This window comes from Amia ocellicauda, chromosome 15, assembly GCF_036373705.1.
Source record: "Amia ocellicauda isolate fAmiCal2 chromosome 15, fAmiCal2.hap1, whole genome shotgun sequence".
NCBI lineage: Eukaryota > Metazoa > Chordata > Actinopteri > Amiiformes > Amiidae > Amia > Amia ocellicauda.
Window position 1 is genome coordinate 468,191 of NC_089864.1, and position 22,999 is coordinate 491,189.

The 22,999-nt window shown below is 38.0% G+C and overlaps 1 protein-coding gene across 1 annotated transcript; it reads left to right on the forward strand.

The window, feature by feature from the left end:
- The first annotated feature begins 325 nt into the window (after positions 1 to 325).
- On the forward strand, positions 326 to 22,331 carry LOC136771708 (H-2 class II histocompatibility antigen, A-U alpha chain). Its single transcript, XM_066724182.1, has 5 exons — positions 326 to 593; positions 5,476 to 5,724; positions 16,214 to 16,495; positions 17,302 to 17,434; positions 19,505 to 22,331. Exons 1-4 carry the CDS (start codon positions 533 to 535, stop codon positions 17,427 to 17,429), a joined length of 720 nt encoding a protein of 239 aa, XP_066580279.1. The 5' UTR covers positions 326 to 532; the 3' UTR covers positions 17,430 to 17,434; positions 19,505 to 22,331.
- The last annotated feature ends 668 nt before the right edge of the window (positions 22,332 to 22,999 follow it).

Below are 22,999 nucleotides of genomic sequence, written 5' to 3' on the forward strand. Positions count from 1 at the left end.
GGCTTCTTGGTGGCTTCTCTGACCAATGCCCTTCTTACCCAGCTCCTCAGTTTTGAGGACAGCTGCTCTAAGCAGATTATGGGTGGTGCCGTATTTCTTCCACTTCTTAATGATTGTCCTCAGTGTGCTCCAAGAGATATTGAATGTCTTTATATATTTTATACCCCTCCCCTGATATGTGCCTTTCCACAGCTTTATCCTGGAGATGTTTTGAAAGCTTGAATGTGCCTGATTATAGCTGATCAGTTCGGAGCCCAAGTTCTTGTAAAGATTTGTAAGAATTCTGCCTGGCAACAGCAGTGCAAACAGAGCACTTCCTGATTGTCTGTTGAGAAGATAGTGGTTATTTTAACCTCCCGGTGCAGACGGTGCTTACACTGCACAGCTGTACTGTAGGAGTGAACATCTGTCACTGCCCTGCTCAGGTATTACACAAGGACTGCAGAGACCAGTTCAGCTGAAAGCAAGGGCTGCATAGACCTAACAGTTAATATAAATATAGTCAAACTGAACTGCGTTTAAAGCCAGGAGAATGAAGTCCGTTGTCTGCAGTGCCTTACTGGGAGTGATCCTTGTCCACACCCATGCTGAGGGTAAGTTCAAGTTTGATTTATGTATGTACTAAATAATACATACATTTTACCTGTTAACAGAACAAACATAAAAAGGTTTATATATTATAATAACAATGTTAATTTTAGTTCAGTTTAAATTGAGAACTAAACAATTCGAAACCTTATGTCCAACACAAGCTCTTGATACCCAGGGTTGTTCTCTCTTTTTAGTGACTAGTATTTGCTCATATTTCCATTCAAATCACTCTGCAGTCAACTGCCATATATGTATCATATATTGATCCATCTCGTTATTTCTGTAACACTTTAGGTTGAGTGGCCTCAATAGCTATTTAATAGTTATTTAATTAATAAACTATATGTGTTCAACAAACATGCTATTGTGTTCTCTTGAATGTTTATTAGCTATAACTATAGATGTGCCATATGGAAGCCACATTGCGTGCACTTGTACAAGTTGTAGACTGTTAATTAAATATCTATAAACACACCATAAGGACACTACATTAAAATGCAAAACCAATTAAAATGGAGCTAACTTTGTATATATATATATATATATATATATATATATATATATATATATACAGTAATAATTACAGTAAAGTAATATCAACTCTGCATGCAATAAGTAACTGTAAAGATGACAAAGTCTTTTCATCCCTATATTTGACACTTTCTTGTGTACTCACCTTTAGGTTGTGTAAATTAATTAGTCAATTCGTAAATTCGTTCATCAATTCATAAATCAATTCATTAATTTATTGCGCTCTTTGACAATTGATCTTTCAATTTAATTTGCCTAATTGATCTTTCAATTTCATTTGGCAAACAATTTTTTTGTATGCATGTCAATCACATGAGGGGGTGGGGTTCGACCTTGAGGCACCAATCACATGCAGGGGGTGGGTCGATCGATGGTGCTGTGATTGTGACGCGGGGCTGCTGTGCTGCTGGGGGGGCATATCCAAAAAGCGTATGTAACAGAATGCTGTAACCCCATACATACACACATATTTTTCCCAATTTATACATTTATTTTGAATGAATTACAATAATTCTGTCATATAGACTACACCTAATTTGGACAGTTGGCTGCTACTTAAAACAGCTTTCACAGGGGGCGCTTTACTGTGTATGTGCTGGTGTAGCCATTCACGGCTGTGAATCTGGAGCTGTGGGTTCAGTTCCACACAGTGGGGGAGTTATTTTTCATGTATTGATTTTAAAAATATAAACATTTTTTATAATATTTAATAAATCAATACCTATGTATGTAATAATTTAATAAGGCTTTAACACAGCTTAATAATAATAAGGATAATGATGTATTGTTTTTGATTTCTGACATTTAATTTAACTCTAACTGGTGTTAATATAACTTGCTTTGTATTACATTTGCTACCAGTGGCATCGGCAGGAATTCATGGGGGAGGGGGTCAACCCAATAACATTTAGAAAATTGGAGACCTGAAATGCACGATTCTGAGTCATTTCGAAGTCAAAAAACATTGCTCAAAACCTCCATGAAATCAGGCAGATTTTGACTTATCTTTGCTTTTTATTTTTTTTAACTGAATCACTATATTAAAAAATAATAATGTTACATTAGGTTTACAGTTAGCCGCCATTCATTTAGAATAAATATAAAATATTATTTTAATTCAAGATTGTATATAATATATATGATTTCAATCAAATAAACTGGAATGTTTAAGCTTATCCCTTTAAATGTACATTCATGGTTAATTTAAATTAACATTAAATAAAACACACAATAACTCTCAACAAATTCAACTGATAAAGTGATCAGAGCATATTCTGAGATTGTCATAGCTGGAGGGGTTTATGTCCGATCAATCAATATTTGTCAACCACTTCTCACGGCGAGCCTGTGATCTCTCCTGTCTGTTCTCCTTGGTGTAAAATCACCAGGCAATCTATAATATGATCTATCAGTTTCCCTATCATGTCCATTTGATCATCCAAACACTGCACTAAACGACGGCATGTTTATCAATTTTTAACGCTTGTAAATGTAAACAAATATTGAACATTTTGACCTCCGGATCGGTGAATCGCTTCGCTTGTCTACCAAGATGGCAGCGGCAGGTACTCGTGACGTCACATGTGTTCACACTATTGATGTAACAGTATATTTGTATATGTTTGTTTTGCCATTCTTCTAATTTTATTGTAAATTAAGCAATAAATAAAGTGTTTAATAATATGTGGGACTTTTAAAGTGTTGAAAGTATATGAAAATGCAGAATTGTTCTAATGTTGGGTTTATTCATGTGCATTGCAATGTTTCAAATGAAAAATCATGTATTGAAAGCATTACATCTGCTATTGTTTTCCTAATATCTGCGTTATTGATTTAATGGTAAAAAAATAAGAAAAATCTAATAAATCTGTGTAGTTTTGACCAATTTTCATTAAACCTCTCATTGTATACCGTGTTGTTATGTTACCACTACAGAGTGAAATGTAGCTGTTAATAGTAGGTTCACAGAGCATCAATAAGGTATAAATAGCGTTCACTTTATTTTAAGTTGCAAATGACATGAAATAAAACATCTATTGATATGCTATTAAACCTATTAATAGAAGGTTCGTTGATAATCAGTAAGCTATGTGTTTAGTGTTATTCCAGTACACTATTGTACAAACTGGTTAGAGATACTTGACTTATTAGTGATGTACAGATACACAGAGCAGTTTGGGTGGGTTTTGAATCACACACATTTCCGTTCGGTAGCTCAATGTGTCACTTTTTATTTCTCTTTATCTTTCAATACAACATTTAGTGCAATCCGGAGCAATTTAACATAATGAAGCCTAAAAAAGTCACGTGGTATTTTACGGTAAATAACATGGTAATATACAGGCGATTGTACAACGTGTGTGGAGTGGAATAACATACTGCAATGTGTGCACTTATGCACTTATGCACTTATGTTGTAAGTCACCCAGGATGAGGGCGTCTGCCAAGAAATAAAAAATATAAATAAATAAATAAATAAATAAATAATTAATAATAATAATAATAATAATAATAATAATAATAATAAAAATAATAATAAAAAATAATAATAATAATAATAAATTAGAGGGATATTTACAGCATTTGTTTACAGTATACTTTGTGCTTCATTGCCATTTGTGTATACTTTAAATGCCTGCTGATTAGATGTATAAATGTATTTATGTAAATAAATATTAGGTCTAGTTGTATTGGTTTTGCATGTTCGTGTAGTGTCCTTATGGTGTGTTTATAGATATTTAGTGCACGCAACATGGCTTCCATATGGCACATCTATAGATATAGCTAATAAACATTCTAGAGAACACAATAGCGTATTTGTTGAACACAAATAGATTATTAATTAAATAACTATTAAATATCTATTGACGCCACTCAATCTAAAGTGTTATCGTTATTTCTCGCATACTGTTTGATTGCAATAGAGTGACAACCCCATGTTTATGAAGATGAGAAGAAGAAAACCTCTGCATCTCCACCCTTGTATCATTCTCCAGGCTGCAGCAGAATCAATGCCCTCATTTGACACTTTGATATTTTGTATGAATACATTACAGGCAGTTTATAAGTGGTTGTATCAGTAACTGTTTTATAACCAGGGTATTTCAAGGGCAGTCAGATTGCCGTTTGCATTTGAACCGCCCTCTCAGACACTCCTCCAAGAGTCTGATCCATGCAGCCTCACCAGCAGAACTACAACCCCCTCTGTCCCCTTGATGCGGGAGGTTTCTGCTGAGTCCAGAAGGATGACATCACCAAATACAATTCCCAGTCAGCTTTTATAGATTGATATTCCCTTTTTGCCCTTTATAGGATATTCCATTGCATGAAAACATACTGGAACACCCTACTCAGAAAAGCTGATGAACTTAGGCCTGTCCCATAACCCTCTACAGCAGGGGAGGCAAACCCTGGTCCTGGAGAGCTGCAATCCTGCAGGTTTTCCAGGTCTCTCTAAATCACCCATCATGTGTTATACATGTAGAATGAGAGTTCAAGTCAATTCAGGTGCAACACATTTATTTTTTTTCACTTGTGTTCTCGAAAATAATAATACAATAACTGTATGAGCTACAGCAGCCTGTCTTCCTGACCATTTAGTTTTTGACTATATAGCAACAACTCTAATCACCTACATGCATGCACACCTTTATAAACAATTAACATGTTATAAACGTTATGGCTTAAACAGTTAACTTGCACTGTAATTACTTTGAACTACTTATTTTCCTTTTAATGTCTACTTACATTTATTTACTACTTGTTTACAGAAACAGAACATTTCGGCCTACTCTTTGTCAATAATTACTTACTAAATCATCGTCCTGTGCAATTTCTATTTAAATCATAGTGAATCATAATTTCACTCTTTATCTTAAACGTTTCCCTTACACCTCAGTAACAGCAGAAAAACCTTAACTATTCACATTCTTTCCATACATTTGTCAGAATCTCCATTCATCCTTTGTTAATCTTCCAAAATCATCCTTTTCTAAATCACATTTTATACAATGATGTTGTTTCTTTGTTCCGTTTGATGCAATTACACTTTACCAATCTAATTACACATTCTCCTCTTTAATCCCTTGTCTTAAAAATCCGTCTAATCAATATAACTTCCAACTCTTAATTTATGATTTAATATTTCAGATTTGATTCAAATTGAATGGTCTTACCTGCATAATAATAATACAATAACTGTATCAGCTACAGCAGCAACATACCAACATAATGCTGAACCTATTGGACATAAATGACTGATCATCATCTTGACGATAATGTACCAAATGTCAGACAGGGTTTCAAAATGAATCTCTGCAACAATAACATTACTCTGTTGTGGTTATTTCACAGTTCTGCACCATGGTGTGAATCTAATTGCCTGCCAGTCCAATTTTACAAACACAAAGTTCAACATAGAGCTGGACGGAGATCCAGCGCTCTCCACTGATTTCACTGAGAATGTCCTAAAGATGACATTGCCAGACTTTGCAGACCAGATTGGTATCAATCCTGCTTGGGTGCTGCTGGCAGTGAGAGCTAAACAGATTTGCTTCTATGACCTGGCTACAATTGCTGAAGGGAACCCACCAGAGGCAAAGGGTAAGAACTTGCAAACCGAGCACCTTGTAAAACTGAACAAAAATAATGCACAGTCATGCATATTCATTGTGAGTGAAGTCAGAGTAGTGATTTAGGGCATTATGGGCATATATGCGAATGTCATATCCAGCCTTAAAAAAATGACTTCAGCTGTGGGGTTGAGCTGCTGACTATAATTTTTAGCTGAACATCCTTGTCACAAGCTCTCTGAAGTCTATTGGTTACTTGCCTTTAGAAGGCGGGACAAATACAACGCATCTGATTGGGTGATGTACTCAGAAGTCCAGCTCTCTGGCTGATACTGTGCTTAATCCCGCCTTCAAGGAGTAAATTATCCAGTCAGACCCAATAAGGCAAACAACCAATTATTTTAAACAACAACCTGGAAGGGAGTAGTTCTGGAGTTTTAGGATGTTATGCAAACAGATCTTCATCATCAAACAGTGGAATATACTGTTTTTGCCCCACAAATGAATAATGATCTCATTAATATGATGCACAAAGGTCCCAGAAAACATCTAATAAACCTTTTGCTAATGATTTAGTTAACATGAATAGGCACTGATCATGTTTAGTAAAAATATCGGTAACACTTTATTTTAAGTTTCCATTATAAACAATCTATTAACACGTTATTAATTGTTATTCATTGTTAAATGATTATTATTACAAATTATAAATATATTATTTGACATTTTTATTTAAACTTTTTTGCTATAATACATTATAATATATTTAATAACATACTTAATAAAAGGTATTATAACATGACATTTTCACGCCAACATCAATCTATTATGATAATCTGCTATGCCATTTATTTGCTGCTATTAAATATCTTATAATTCTATTTCATTACATATACTATAGTGCATTATAAGGTAAGCTTATGAGTACCATTTATTCATCAATTTTACTGATGTATTTCTGAATTGTGATATGTTTTTGCTCTAAGTCTGTTCTTTGATATATTATTATTATTATTATTATTATTATTATTATTATTATTATTATTATTATTATTATTATTATTATCCAGGGCGAGTTACAAAATAAGTGCAAAACAAAGTGCAAAAATACAGTTCAATAAAGGCATCAATCATTACAAATTCAATTAACATAAAACACAGCAATTAAAAATATAATACATTTTACAAATTCCAATTTACAATTTACACAGGCAAGTACACTAAGTGAGGTCCTACATCCTGGACGGTGAAAGTTAAGTGCTGTGAAGATGTAGGTTCACAGTCAATGGCTACGGGAAAGGGAGCAAGGAGTATATAGTATATGATATAGTTTATCATTGTGTTCTATTTGTATGTGTCTCATTACATTGCCAGGTATTCTGAAGCATTGCTCAATTCTCCTCTTTTGTAGCCAAAAAGGGTCATGTTGGTGGTTACTTTTTTTTCAATATTTTGTAGAGGCATGTCTAGTGTAAATTTCCACCAAGACATGTCAATTGCCTGAAAAACTGAAAAGACTTGCTTTAGTCAGATGTGTGACAAAATTAAGAATACTTCCAACTGGACAAGTCCATTTAAAGTTCATTCTGGTATTCTGACTGAAAAAGCTATTTCAATTTTAAACAAACACACACACACACACACACACACACACACACACACATATATATCTTCCCTCTAAATCTGTATAACATTTAGCATATTTAGCAAACAGTTGACTTTAAAGCAGGTTCACACAACAAACACCCCCATAAGAAATTAAACCTGGGAGTTGGACATGTGAGATTACCAAGAAAGGCAAAAGACTGTAGCTGGTGTGATTACAAGCTGAGAAATGTAAGTGGAACTTTTAATTTTAACTGACTATGTTCAAGATTTTAATATGCATATACTTATAATACATGTAATGTGAATTTAGAAGTTTGTGGGTAAATGACTTATTTAACATGCCCCTCATTGATTTACTTCTTGTGTTAGTTTTGTTGTGTAAGCTCGCATAGATTAAAACAGGTGATGGATTTGTGTACATCTTGCTTTTCATTTTGATAGTTTGTATTTAATAGTTAAAATAAATTAGATACATTAGATGTTTGCCTAATTTCTACAGAGATGCGCTTCTGTGTACGTATTGCAGCTGTGGTGTTAGTGCGCATGTGCGGTGGCGCTGTCCCTTTAAGAGGAGAGTTCAGGGGAATTTCACTGGAAACTGGAAAAAACTGTTCACTCTGAGCCTTGCGTGTTTAGAGGTAATGACCATTGTCTTTATTTATAGCTTCTCATGTTAAATATTGCCAATTCCTTAAAGTAATGATTCATATTGTATATATATAAATGTAGATCAGATCAAACCAAAGCATCCAAGTACCACCTACAAGTCACCTTATCATAGGAACCACAGAAAATCTCAATGACCAACATGAGCGCACACACGCACGTGCACAAATAATGAAAAGAGCACTGAGCACTTTTAGTGAGAGGGGTGAGCCTGTTTAGCCGAGGAAAGCCTTGCAATGTCAGGGACGAGGGCGATGAGCTTCAAAAGCAGATGTGGTTCAGCATTCATTTTGTTGCGATACTTTGTCTTGATTGCAGTGAGAGCAGAGAACTGCACAGCCTTTAATTAGAGGGCTGGGTAGTCACTCTGTCTTTGGATCCAGAAGTTCAACAGTGACAGTTTAAATTCTGACATCAAAGTATCATCATATAATTCAAGCAACTTCTCCTGCACAGGACAGATCCTCGAGTATTCTCGTGACATCAACAGTAAAGGGGTTTCTGATCCACAGCTTTTTCTTCATAGCAGTGATCCTGTCAAACACATAAACAATTGTTGCAGTCCCATAATCAGCTCATTCAAAGGTGAGAATATATCAGCCAGGTAGACTAATTGTATCAGCCATACTGGATCATCAATTAGACTTGCCAAAGGAGATTTCTGGTCTTGCAGAAACAGAGTGCAGTTCAAAGAGCCCTGTGAGTATCTGCCCCTTGATAACCATCTCACTTCAGTGTGTAGCAAAAGCTGCACATGCTCACTGCCCTTTTCATTACAAAGCACACTGAACAGACTTGAATTCATTGGTCAGGCTTTGATAAAATTCACTACTTTGACAGCAGAGTCTAGCGCAGATTTTAAATCCTCAGGCATGTTCTTGACTGCCATTGCCTCGCCGCGGCGGATGCTGCAGTGCGTCCACTTCACATCCAGAGTGACCTCTCTAATCCGTGTGTCCACCAAAGCGTTTTTTCCTGAGGCCAGTGTATTTTTTCAAACGCCGCGTATGTAAAAATCCAGAAGTGTGACGAGGCGCTGAGCGCTGGGCATTTCTTTCTGGTCACAGAGAGGTGAAAAATGTTTAACTTAGGGTAAAACACAGCGCTCGTCACTGTCACTTGTTACTCAGCCATCCAATCACAGTGGAGGAGGGGCGGGACAAACACCACTTCAGCCATCCCTTCATCCAGAGCAAGGACAGAGCAATCACTCTACCTTGTGGGACATACCCTCAAACTCATATCTATAAACTTGCAAATTGGCCAAATCAGCAACATCAGTAGACTCCTCTAACTGTAGTGAAAGCATCTGCTCATCTTAATGCGCTCTATCAGTGCACTTCTGACATCATCTGCCATGTCAATAATTCTGTCATTGGAAAGGGACACCAGGTCGAGCCGTTGAGCAGCTATTTCTCCACACATATGCACTTCTGCTCTTTTGCTAATGGTAATCTAAGTTCTTCACCAATAGTGTGGGCTTACCTGCTTTAGCAATCCACAGACTAGCATGGTGAGATGCTTCTTGGGCTTTGGAAACTGGAGTAACACTGTTCCTTATGGTGGACTTGCGCTGCTGCAGGTCTTTTAGTTTCCTCTGAAAAAATCAACAGGCTCATCCTTCAGATCACATTTCCTGGTGAAGTGGCGCCTCAGATGCGCTGCTTCATGTTCTCGACACACTGTGGTCTTCGCTCGTCCTCCTTCCCGGTGTAAGTAAATCCCTAACTTAGATCATTTTGGATTGTATTGCCTTGTTGCCATTTTCCAACGCTTGCTAACACCAGCAGTGCCGTCTGTATCAGGTTCAGCAGCAGAGCTACTGTCCATTTATTATCCTCCTCCTTCTCAACGTGTGTGTCTGATCTATTGGAGCTGGGTTCAGTCCTCTTGGAGTTGTCCTTTCAGTCATGATATAACAGTTGATGTTTGCGAGGTATTCATTGTAATTGCTCTGTTGGCGGATGTGGTGCTAAACTGTCTCTCTGAGAGCTCAAGAGTGGTGTAAACACTCACGTATTAGCATGCGCAGTACCGACGTAGTGAACAGGAACTTTTTTCCCTTTTGTGATCAAAGGGGTATACAGTGGAGACCACTTATAGCGATCACGGTTATAGCGATCAACCACTTATATGGATCAAAACGCTTGGGACAGAATGGTCAACACTGTACTTAAAAAGTCTAAACACAGATTAGTCTTAATTATCTAGACTAATCTCATGCAAGTTAGTAAAAAGTGAACTTGGTTTTGGACAAAACCATGATCCAGACATCAACTGACAAGTTTGTGAATTGATTTTCCAGGTGGCACAGAGCCGACACACAAAACAGGCAGCCTCATTTTTTGTAAGCTAGTTATTGTTATGCAGTTTTTATTTTTGACTAAGATCAGAATATTTTATGATTACGTTTGTTCTCAAACTCTGCTACCATTGGCATTCAGCATTGATAGTCTACAGTTTATTTATTTTATTTGAAGTGCATTGAAATCACTGGCAGACTGTGGCTTATAGACTATCTATTTGCACTACCGATATATTTTGAAAGTCAATACAATTCAGGTAATAGTGAAGCTGTCTGTTTCATTACTTTATATTCATGTAATAAATATATGTTAATTAAATGGTAATCTGCATTAAAAAAAAAACGGTTATAATGATCATCCGCTTATAGTGATCAATTTGACCTGGACAGACGTCTCCACTGTATTATGCATTATTTTATGGAAATGCACTGCTGTGTTAGTCTTTTGCACAGCACTGTATCTGTACACTATGTGTGTGTGATATATGATAACAATTTAGGAATATGATGCATGCTAAAATTGAATTGGGCTGATTGCTGTGTCGGTGATGCATTCATTGTCATTTTCTTTTAGGAGAAAATCCAGAAGTCCTACAGAGATACCGGGGCAATTTAGCTAACGAAGGCTATCAGCACTTTTTTTAACCACCACCAAATCAGGGGAACAGGACCAAGAATTATTCAAATAAAATAATTTTCCACTGGCGCGTCCAACCCCGGAAGCTTAAATGGGTATTTCCACTTGCTTAAGCGTCCGGACGTGTCCGTGTTTTGTGGCCGGTTAACTATCTGCTGCCAGACGTGGCCATAAGCGTCCGCCACCCCACTGAAGAAATCCTTCTCTTTCAGAAGCAGAGATCTGTGCTTGACTTGTAGACAGACAGGGAAGAGATCCGATACAAAGTGCCATGTGGGATTACAGTTTTATTAGCAGCATGGAGTGAAATCCACATACAGAAACAATGACTGCTTACAGTTAATATCCGAGTGCATTAAAGACTTGCACAGGACCGGTGCAGTGCCGAGACTAGATAAAAATAAACTGAAGGATAATATTCGGAGCGATGGCAGCCGATGTTATTAATATTTTATGACCAACTGGATGGTGTTTCAGACTGTTGTGAATGGTGTGCAGGTCTGTTGTATAACAGCCCCATAGAGACAGTATGAAGGCAAATACAATTCAGTTAACGTGTGCCCATTTACAAGTTAAATTAATTAATAAATAAATACAGCAGATCTGGGTTTCCCTCTAAAACATTAAGGACTTGTTTAATACATGCATCCATAAGTCCATTAACGCCATGAATGAAACGTGCACAATTAAACTATAAATTATATAGGTTAAATTATAACCTGCTTTATTGTAGCTGCTGTTACTGTATCATAAATTGTGAAATGTTTCTGTGTATTTTGTTTCAGCTGTAAGTTGCCCTGGTTAAAGACGTCTGATAAGTAAATTAAAAATAATGTAGCAAAAAGTGTTGTTTGCAGTTACAAATCTGTAGAAAGAGTAATACGTTAATGGAGTCAAGTTGTGCCATTTAAAATGCATATCTACTAGCACATATCTTGATGATGATTACAATAATAACAATAATAAATATAGCTGCAAGCAGCAATGCAAAGGCCAAGTACACATTTGCACAGTACCATTCAGTCTAACACACTCTAATGTAGTTCAAACCCGCTGTTTATGACACATTTCACCATTGTTGAAAATTGATTGGCTCATGGCGGCCATCTTGTTCCATCAATCATTTTGATTAATTATTAAAGGAATGTGATGGAGGACCTAGTCGAGTGCATGTGTACAACATTTTGTGTCAATTGGACCAACCGTTACAGAGAAGATGTTTGAAAATTTGACATTAAATCCAAAATGGACGCCATACCATGTGACATATGGCCTCCAAATTCCATACGGCCTAGCTCTACATAAGCCTCTCACATTTTTCTAAGTTTACTGAATTTTTTTTTTTTTTTAAATTCCAAAATTACTGTTTTTAGCATCCCCCTGTTTACACTGTCTTAAAACTATTAAAATGTTTAAAACAGGCTAATTTTTGTGATCAATCACATGAAGAATCATATATTTTAATTATATTTAATTATATAGCCCTAATTATCGCTATAACTATATGTTAATGGTAATCCAAGTATAGACACTTTACCGACTGCAGAAATACAAACCTTTCAACCTCACATAACTTAGCGATTAATACAACCGATCCATTCATTACAGTGTCAAATGTGTTTTTAAAGGAATCCCATTTACAATAAAAGTTGATGTATTTTATGAGTGATTATTTTATTTTGCACATTGATAAAGCTGCAGGTACACAGAAGAAAAACACGTTAACACTGAATTTGTGGGAAAACTGTTCCAGTAAGTTATGGATGCCAGCGTGTTGTAGCCGTATTTATATACACATGTATCAGGCTGTGACTGTCATACTGTATATTTCATGATATAGACATGTAGTGGCTACAGGACAGATTTAAACCCAGCGCATTGTATTTAATAATGCAACGCAGCTCTTTCTCCCAAAGATAAATTATACAGGAGAATATCTGGATACTTACATTAAGCTTTATCGTCAATGTTAATCGGATCATGATACAGGGAGAACTAACACGGTTATTTTCTGGTAAACAAAATAAACTAGATGAAAATGGAAAATATACGTCAAAATGAACACTTAATTTTCTAACAATCATATTTTTAAGTGATGCAATTTGTTTTCTATATTGTTTCAATGTGTCCCGGTTTCTACTTTTGAATATCTTGTATAACTTATACTATAAGACTGTGTTAGATATTGTCAAAACATTTCAGCCCAAAGTTTATTGCACTTTAATGTTAGCGATATTTCAGCCTCCAGTTTAAAACACTAAATCCCAGAGTGCCGAGCATCCAGACTGCGGTTTGACCTTTCGTGTCTCAGTCTCTTCCTAGGGCAGTTGGACCCACGACAGTGAGTGGAAACGCTGCCAGCAAAGTTTGTGTGAAGGTTACAGCACGACCACACTGAGGTGCACCTGAACATGGCCAGTGGAAACGGGATATTAGATGCAAGGCTTTTGTACATATTTGCAGTACCATACTCAGTACAATACAGTAATACATTTGTTAAAATACTGTGGTAAAGCTTTACAAACCTGAGCAACCTGGCACCAGATCTCCTTCGGCCTCTCAGAGTTCAGGTCACAGGGGACTCTACATGTTTCAGTCTTACATCATGTTTTTGAAGAACCCTGTCTATGATTGCAATGCTGACTGTAGGTATGTTTGATCATCTTCAGTAGTCTTTTGCTTGATCTTCTGAAGGCAAATTACATTGTTCACCCGGACCAGGTCCACTATTGCAGTTTCTTGTTCTTCAGAGAAGAGTCGCCGACGGCTACAGCACTGGAACAGATAGTTGTCCAGCAAGACCATATAATCAAACATCTTGATTTACAGTACTGTAATTCATACTGTAATGTGATTTGCTTTGTACATTGGAATAGAATAGTTTCACAAGTCTTGTTTAGACTATTGTTGTTCAAATCTCATCAGATATGGCTCCTGGTTTTGTTCCTCATCCACTTCTTCCTTCTCTCAAGCACTTTCTTTCTTTCTTCCTTCTTCCATTGTGTCTGCGTCAGAAGAGGTTACCAGGAGCCCACTACCCATGATATAGTGCTGATTTACCAACACTGATTGGCCAGTTTAGAATTGGGCGCCCTCATGTTTGCTGATTAACTGAGCGGATGAACACAACTGCAACTAACACGTTTGAGTGCATTTTGCATTCATTGATTAAATGTGTATCAAACTACAAAGGCAAGAAAATGATTAAAACAATTCTAAATGGATGTTGGGATTTTATCATTGCTTTTATGCTGTAGAAACTCATGTCACCCTTTTAGAAAAATGCTTGTACGCAATTGAGAAAAACTATAAATCACACAGTTTGACATTGTCTCCCAGATGCACATAATAAATTCAAACAGAGGTCAAGCTACCTTCTGACCTGACCCTAGGCTTGACCTATCTTATTTAAGTATACAAGCAGTAAAGTCTTGCAAAGAGAGAAATTTGAAGTTTACTTCCACACTCTCTCCTCCTCCTCCTCTCCCTCTCCCTCTCCTTTCCTCTCCTCTCCTCTCTATCTACTCTAGTTCCTCTGATTCTTACACCTCATTTTCTAACTCTTTCTCCAGGCTCCTCCATTGTTTGTTCAGGCTCCAGGGTTTTCACAGGCGACTCCCTTTATACATAGCAAAGTGCTGCTTGCTGTGTGAAGAACTGAGCAAGCTGCACTTCCTGTATTGTGTGGTTTACTTACTTTACAATTTGATGGCAATTGAGCACATGCCATGTGAATTTGACAAGATGGCAAATTGAACCGAAAGTTGAACTTTATGTAGAGTTTTGTTGTGTTTTGGAAAAATGGTGTGTGCATTTTTGTAATTTGTGAGAAAACAAGCAAAAAGTTACTGTTAGTTTTGCTTACTATGTCAGGGGTTTAGGTGGCTGTGTTAATTTTTTTGAAAACATGAACCTTTATTATTGTGTAGTTTTTGGGGAAAATTGTATATGTAGTTTGTAATTTGTGTGAAATCAATGAAAATATACAATCAGATTTGCAAAATTATCAAGAGTTCAAATGACTGTATTAATTGTTTTGGGAGCTGTAGACATTCAGGGTAATGTAAGTAGATGGATTATGAACTGGTTGATGTGTAGGAAACAGAGGGTGTCGATTAGAGGAGTCACTTCTAACTGGAGTGAGGTTGTTAGTTGAGTTCCACAGGTATCAGTACTAGGGCCTGTGCTTTTTCTAATCTATATTAATGATCTGGACTCTGGGATAGTTAGCAAACTTGTCAAATTTGCAGAAGATACTAAAATAGGTGGCTCAGCAGATACAATCTCGGCAGCACAGGCTATTCAAAGGGACTTAGATAATATTCAGTTGTAGGCGACACCTGACAGATGAAATTCAATGTGGACAAGTGCAAGGTAATACATGCAAGTAACATAAATGTCCACTATAATTACACTATGGGAGGAACAGAACTAGATGAAGTAACACATGAGAAAGACCTAGGAGTCTATGTGGACTCCTCACTTTCTCCATCCAAACAATGTGGGGAAGCAATAAAAAAGACAAACACAATGCTAGGGTATATTGTCAAATGTGTAGAATTGAGAACAAGGACAGTGATGTTCAGACTGTACAATGCACTAATTAGAGCTCATCTGGATACTCTGGACAGTTCTGGGCTCCACACTTCAAGAAAGATATCGCTGCTCTAGAGGCAGTTCAGAGGAGAGCAACCAGACTTATTCCAGGTCTGAAGGGAAAGTCCTCCTGAGAGACTGAGGACCTGAACCTTTTCACCCTGGAACAGAGGAGACTACGTGGGGACTTGATCCAAGTCTTCAAAATCATGAAAGGCATCGACCACATCAAACCAGAGGAGCTTTTCCAGATCAGCAGGGACACACACACCCGGGGACACAAATGGAAATTGGGCTTCAAGGCATTCAAGACAGAAAACAGGAGACACTTCTTCACACAGAGAGGCGTCACAATCTGAACAAACTCCCCAGCGATGTGGCTGAAGAGACAATTTGGGAACATTCAAAAACAGACTGGATAGGATCCTTGATCACTTAATGTTATTAATTACACTAAACGAGCACGATGGGGTGAATGGCCTCCTCTCGTTTGTAAACTTTCTTATGTTCTTATGTTCTTATAGTTACAATATAAAACAACATAAATGGTGAGATAAAAATATAAAACATAAGGTGATAGGACATCCCAGCATCCTTTTATAGTGACGGTAGCACAGTACACATACGTTTTAAATGTAATTGAATAAGACTTTCTATTTCTTAATGGTTCTTGAGACTTTTTCACAGCACTGCACATTGTCCTCACAGACCCCCCTGATGTAATGGTGTACCCAAGGAACATGCTGGAGCTGGAGACGCCCAATACACTCATCTGCGCCGTCAAGAACTTCCACCCAATGGATGTCAATGTGACTTGGACCAAGAATAACCACCCCGTGTCAGAGGGAGTTAGACAGACAGAGCTGCTGTCCAATGAAGATTTCACCTTCAATATGTTCTCCTTCCTGACCTTCACCCCTGAGCTGGGAGACATCTACTCCTGCCAGGTGGAGCACAGTGCTCTTCCACAAGTGCTCACCAGACTCTGGGGTGAGTAAGAATGTGTAAGCAGTCCATTAATTTGGAATATATATATATAGGAAGTATTAACCCCCATTGTAGTTTTTCACATTTTGTTGTGTTACAACCTGACATTTTGATGCATTTAATGCAATAATAATATTAAATAATTTTAATGGCTTTTCCCTTGAACGGAGTCCATCTGTGCACAATTGAAGTGGTTCACATGACTTCAGATTCAAGACACTGTAACGTCCCACAGTGAGTGCATTCAAAGCAAATAAACTACAATGAAGACCAAAGAGCTTTCAGAACAACCCCAGGGATAACATTGCAGAAAGTGACAGATCAGGGGAAGGGTATAAAAGGATTTCAAAAGCATTGAATATCCCTCGGAGCACAGTCAAGTTAATTAATGCTGCTTAGAGCAGCCATCCTTCCAAACTGAACAGATGGGTAAGAAGGTCAGAGAAGAGAGGAAAATTAATGATGCTAAATATAGGCAAATCCTTGAGGAAAATCTGTTTCAGTCTGAAAAAGCCCCAAGACTGGAGTGGAGATTGACCTTTCAGCAGGACAATGACCCCAAGCACACAACACAAGTGACACAAGAACCTGTCCTACAGTAAAACTCTGTGGCAAGATTGACGATTGCTGTCCACCAACAATTCCCATCTGACTTGACAGAGGTTGAACAATTTTGCCAAGAAGAATGAGTAATATTTATAATAATTTCTTCAGTTCTCTTCTCAATTCAGTCCTGTAGCAGTGTCGTTTTTATTACCTCTAAACTATATAATCATAGATTATAATAGACATGGACTTTTTTTTCACAGAGGTGGACATTCAGACAAAATCATCAAACGTCGGTGCGACAGTGTTCTGTGGAGCTGGTCTGACTTTCGGGCTGCTGGGAGTGGCTGTGGGGACTTTCTTACTCATTAAAGGGAACAACTGCGAATAACTGAGGTATGGGAGAGAAATTTAAGCAAACAAAAAAAGTAGAATTAATGTGTAATACTACAGACGTAAATCTGCTAATTTATATTCCACCCCCTTGCATGACTGAATCGGGTTGTAAAAATATTTGTTTATGTTTATTTCCCCTGATGTGGTCAGATGTGTTGTTTATGGAGGCAAGACCATATCTGTAGCTTTTGGAAAACATTTGCTGTAAATTCCTTTTCTATCCACACTTAGGTTTACCTTTTAATTGAACAACTAAGTACCTTATTTTCTAAAGGTGCTGTAGATTTCTGTAATGGGTACGAGGGACACCAGAATAAAGTTTAAACATTTATTTGTACAACTTGTTCATGTTATTTGCCTCCAGCCACCATGATACACATCTCTACACTACAGATGGGTGACAAATTAAAGGAAAACCCTGGATAAATTAGTGGAGGAACATAACAAATGCAGATGCCTCCATACAGGTGTACTGCATGATACAATTAAGCATTTAACATCCTATCAGACTCTGTGGCATGAATAGAAATGCTGAGCAGCCCAGCTGACCTGGATTTTGGATCAAGATGGCAAGAGGAAAGGATCTCAGTGACTGTGAAAGAGGGTCATTATTGGGGCACGAATGGCAGGAGCTTCAGTCACACAGACGCTCAACTGGCTCGTGTTCTGGACAAGTGGGTGAGGGCAGGTGGGACACAAGAGAATGGGACAGGCCTGACTGCTGGACCCCTATAGTGAGGGGGTCCGGAGGCTCTGTTATTTTGTGGGGGGCATTTTCCTGGCATGGTTTGGGTCCACTTGTCCCTTTGAGGGAAGGGTCACTGCAAATCATGACAGAGTTATTCTGAGTGATCACCTTTATCCTGTGGTGACACATTTCTGTCCTGATGGGAGTGGTCTCTTCCAGGATGACAATGCCCATCCACAGGGCACGGGGGTCACTGAATGGTGTGATGAGGATGAAAATGATGTGAATCATATGCTATGGCCTTCAGTCACCAGATCTCAACCCAATTGAACACCTGTGGGAGATTGTGGACCGACGTGTTAGACGGCACTGTCCACCACCATCATCAAAACCCCTAATGAGGGAATATCTTTTGGAAGAATGGTGTTCATCCCTCCAATAGAGTCCAGAGACTCGTAGAATGTGTGCCAAGAGCATTGAAGCTGTTCTGGGGCTCGTGGTGCCCAACACCTTACTGAGACACTTTATGTTGGGTTTTCCTTTAATTTGTCACCCATCTGTATCTCTCTTAGCCTTATATACCCTTGTGCCACCTATGGGTGGTAGAACGGCACTACAATCTCTCTGCTCTTAATTCAATTTCTGAAATGGACATGCAGTCCTTGAATAACACAGTTTCTTTACTACCCATTTTTCCAATAACTTGCATCATATTCGCAATAATACAGTTTGTACATAATTCCCAGTAACACAGTCATATATTCGGGAGCACAGAGCAATACATGCTCCAAAACTGACATATTATTTTGAGAAGGAATATCTTCCAGAAGCAACTTCAGGATTTTTAAAAATCTCTTTATATTGCCTTATAAAGTGAAACACAGTCATCATAGCTCCTGCAAACCGTGGTTCTAAAGACAGTATGGCTAAAAACAGGAAAAGCAGGAAATCTATTCCTTTGAGTGTCAAATTAGACTGATACCTCAATTTGGATGTGAGAGAAATGTGGTCGTGCAGAGAGCGCTGGGTCTCAATGTTGTCGAAGCCCACCCTTGTTCAAGGATTGCCTGTACAGGTTTCTGGGTGAGAGATAATAGTACACTGTATAAGATGGAGAAATAATTTGATGGGAAAGTTAGGAAAACATCCATTGATATATTCTCATTAAACTCAGGGAATGTTTTAGAAACAGTTTTCCGTTCTTAGTACAATTGAAAGGAGATGAACAAGGTTGTATATTAACCTCAAACAAAAAGCAGCCCTTAAAAAGCTCACATTTTTAATAATCATATACACATTTATTCTGACATATAAAACAAATTTGAGTTGTTCTTTTAAAATGTTTGCCAATAAATATTTAACTTTACCTTTTTGTATTTCAGGTGTGACATTTCTGTTGAAGATAAAAATAAAGCAATGTATTGATTCTGGAATGACATTTCCCATTGCAAATCTACAAACCTCCGGCAAATACATGAACTTTGAGAGTCATGTCTTTTAGCACTTTAGCATGTTTCTGACTCTTGATAGTACTCTCTCTATTTCTGTTGTGAAAGTGACATTGTACTGTTGTGACAAAACCCTCCATCTAAAGAAGACAGTCAACTCCACCTGTTTAAAACTGGAACTTCAATCTTTGCCAAAGAGAAATATTTTCACCTTTCCTGACGAGAACTCTTTATTGACGAAGTGCTGTCTCTAGATGAGCCGTCATGAGAATATTCATGAACTCCCTGCAATCCCATAATGCACTACTTTGACAAAGACAGAAGAAAAGGGGGAGATGACTGTCTTAAGAACGTGTACAAATAGGATCCTATCCAGTCTGTTTTTGAATGTTCACAAATTGTCTCTTCAGCCACATCGCTGGGGAGTTTGTTCAGATTGTGACGCCTCTCTGTGTGAAGAAGTGTCTCCTGTTTTCTGTTTTGAATGCCTTGAAGCCCAATTTCCATTTGTGTCCCCGGGTGCGTGTGTCCCTGCTGATCTTCATGATTTTGAAGACTTGGATCAAGTCCCCACGTAGTCTCCTCTGTTCCAGGGTGAAAAGGTTCAGTTCCTCAGTCTCTCAGTAGGACATTCCCTTCAGACCTGGAATAAGTCTGGTTGCTCTCCTCATTACTAATATTCTTGCAAACTACCCTGGATTATGTCTCATATTTTCATTTTACTACACAATCAAGCATATCGCAATGTTACCAGCTGTATTATTCACATTCTCAACTCAAAACATTCTCATATCCAGTTGATTAATTTACATTCATTAACAAAATTAAGGCTTGCAAATATAAGCGAGAGCAATTTAATTCTCGCTACTTGTGTCGGGAAAGGTTGGAAAACCCAGTGGGTAAAATCTATCCCTGGACTGGGTGACTCTAAATCGACTAGGGACAATACACAGGAGCTGGTCCGCACTATGGGTGTCCACTTTCCCTTCTTCACTTCACCGGTAAGTCTCCTATAACAACAATACACAGTAGTTTGGCCTGCGACTGTATCTAAATATAAGGCTGTAGTAATAAGAGTTACAGGATATTTTTTAACTTCGAGACCATCTCCCATCCCACATTTGTGATATAAAAATTAACAAAAATGAAAACGACCTGTACAAATCTTCTCCTATTTCCCCAAACCCAATGAAACAGTGAAGTGCCCCGACTCCGATCTCTTAACAGACCTCAACACATTCAAGCCTGATAACAGTCTTAGAAAAAAACTTTGATTTATTTAGTTCCTTTGCCGAAGAGATTTGGACTGCTCTTTTCCAAGTTAAGCCACTTTTCAGGCCTTTTTCTGTCCTAACTAGTCGTGTTGACTGCGCAGTTGTACCTCTTGTATCTGTTACCAATCACCACATAAACACATCGCGGTCACACAATGTCACCCTTACATCGGTTACTTTTTTCTTTTCTCTTTACATATGTTCTAATTTCACAGGCCCCTCCTTAACAAACACAGTCTCTAAAGACAATACAAATAAAATAAATGTTCCGAGCAAAATAAAGTGTCTCAAAAGAGTCTTAACAGATATAGTTACATGTCTGTTATTTGATCGAAACAAATATTATTATTTGAGCCACAGGCTGTTTTCTCAAAAACGTATTCTAGAAAATATATATATTTATGTATAGTACCATCTGCAACAGCCAAACAAAGCTTTCCATGAACTGTGCCTCTTTACATATACACAGAATAAACATTTCGGTTTTCTATACTTTCTATACATATACACAATCCCGTGCGAGGTTAATATGCAGATTAATATGCAGATATAGCGATTGAACATCTTCAATAACACTAATTAGAGAATACATAAATAAAAACATATAAACACCATATTTTAAGTAAGGGGATTATTTTAGCCCCATTACACAAACATTTGCTGAAAGTAGTTATATTTATTATTTGCATAGAAACCATATTTGTTCACACATTAATCTCACTTGGAGACAGTGATTACAGTTATTACCCAATATCTCCAATACATCAAAACATACACATAGTAATAAGTTGGCTGGTGTTCCGTTTTCACTTCCATCCACTGCAAACCTGAGCGCACATTTATTTAAATAGGTTTGTTGCAAATGAGCTGAATGAAGGAAGCGATCATTTGGTTGGACGTGGCGCAAGTTTCAGCTGCGCTCTTCTGCGTTAGCTGGGCATTTACTGGAGCATTAGGTAAAGTCCCAATGCTTTGTTCAAGGGTACAACAGCAGTGTCCCACACCTGGGACTGAACCCACAGACCCTCCACCCAGAGTCCAGAGCCCTGACCACTACACACACTGCTGCCCGATAATGTCTTTATCATGGAAGAGAATGGAGCTGAATTCAGTGCGGACAATGGAAACCATTGTTTCAGCCAAATTCCTCTGCATATCTAGACTTCATCGATTCATAAAGCAAGCTGTAAACGTGCTCAGAATCTCGTTTCAAAATATTGTACAAGTACTAAATTGTAATAACTGTATTATTGTCAAATATGTTTTGTATTATTACCTGGAGTGAATTTTTTTTTTATGCTTTAAATTTTGCTTATATTCCCTTGATATTTTCATTTCTGTAAAACATGACAAACTCATAGCAAATTCATTTTGTGCTGAAGTATTGTAATATTGCATTTTGTCAAGCCTTGTCTGTGAAGTCACAAATAAGCTTCAAACTTCAAACAAAAGGAAATTAAATAAACCTTAAGACATTAATAACATGATGGAAATGATTAACTGATTTATTTGTTTCAGAAATTTCCAGAAAGTACTGGAATGCTTGTTTTTTTAATGAGTAAGCCCAACTCATGCTTTGCAGTTGCAACAATAAGTCCTATTTTTATTATTACAGCACTGAACACAGGTCTTACAGACTGAACTCACACACACTGACCCCCTCCACCTGCTCCTTTCTCCTTTATCCCCTCTCTCTATGCTCCTTCCCACCGCACAACCTTTACTCCATTAACCCCTTATGTCAGTGTGGTCACTCTGAGTCCAGAGCAGTGTGGTCACTCTGAGTCCGGCTCCAGGGCAGTGTGGTCTGTCCAGCTCCAGGGCAGTGTGGTCACTCTGAGTCCGGCTCCAGGGCAGTGTGGTCACTCTGAGTCCGGCTCCAGGGCAGTGTGGTCTGTCCATCTCCAGGGCAGTGTGGTCACTCTGAGTCCGGCTCCAGGGCAGTGTGGTCACTCTGAGTCTGGCTCCAGGGCAGTGTGGTCACTCTGAGTCCGGCTCCAGGGCAGTGTGGTCTGTCCAGCTCCAGGGCAGTGTGGTCACTCTGAGTCTGGCTCCAGGGCAGTGTGGTCTGTCCAGCTCCAGGGCAGTGTGGTCACTCTGAGTCCGGCTCCAGGGCAGTGTGGTCTGTCCAGCTCCTCTCTGGTGCAGTGCTCCC

Bases quoted from the DNA above. Each gene is read 5' to 3' on its own strand.
- LOC136771708 (XM_066724182.1), top strand. From the start codon at position 533: ATGAAGTCCGTTGTCTGCAGTGCCTTACTGGGAGTGATCCTTGTCCAC. The intron at 594-5,475 runs GTAAGTTCAAGT...GTTATTTCACAG, and splicing joins TGTCCACACCCATGCTGAGG to TTCTGCACCATGGTGTGAAT. The intron at 5,725-16,213 runs GTAAGAACTTGC...TTGTCCTCACAG, and splicing joins GAACCCACCAGAGGCAAAGG to ACCCCCCTGATGTAATGGTG.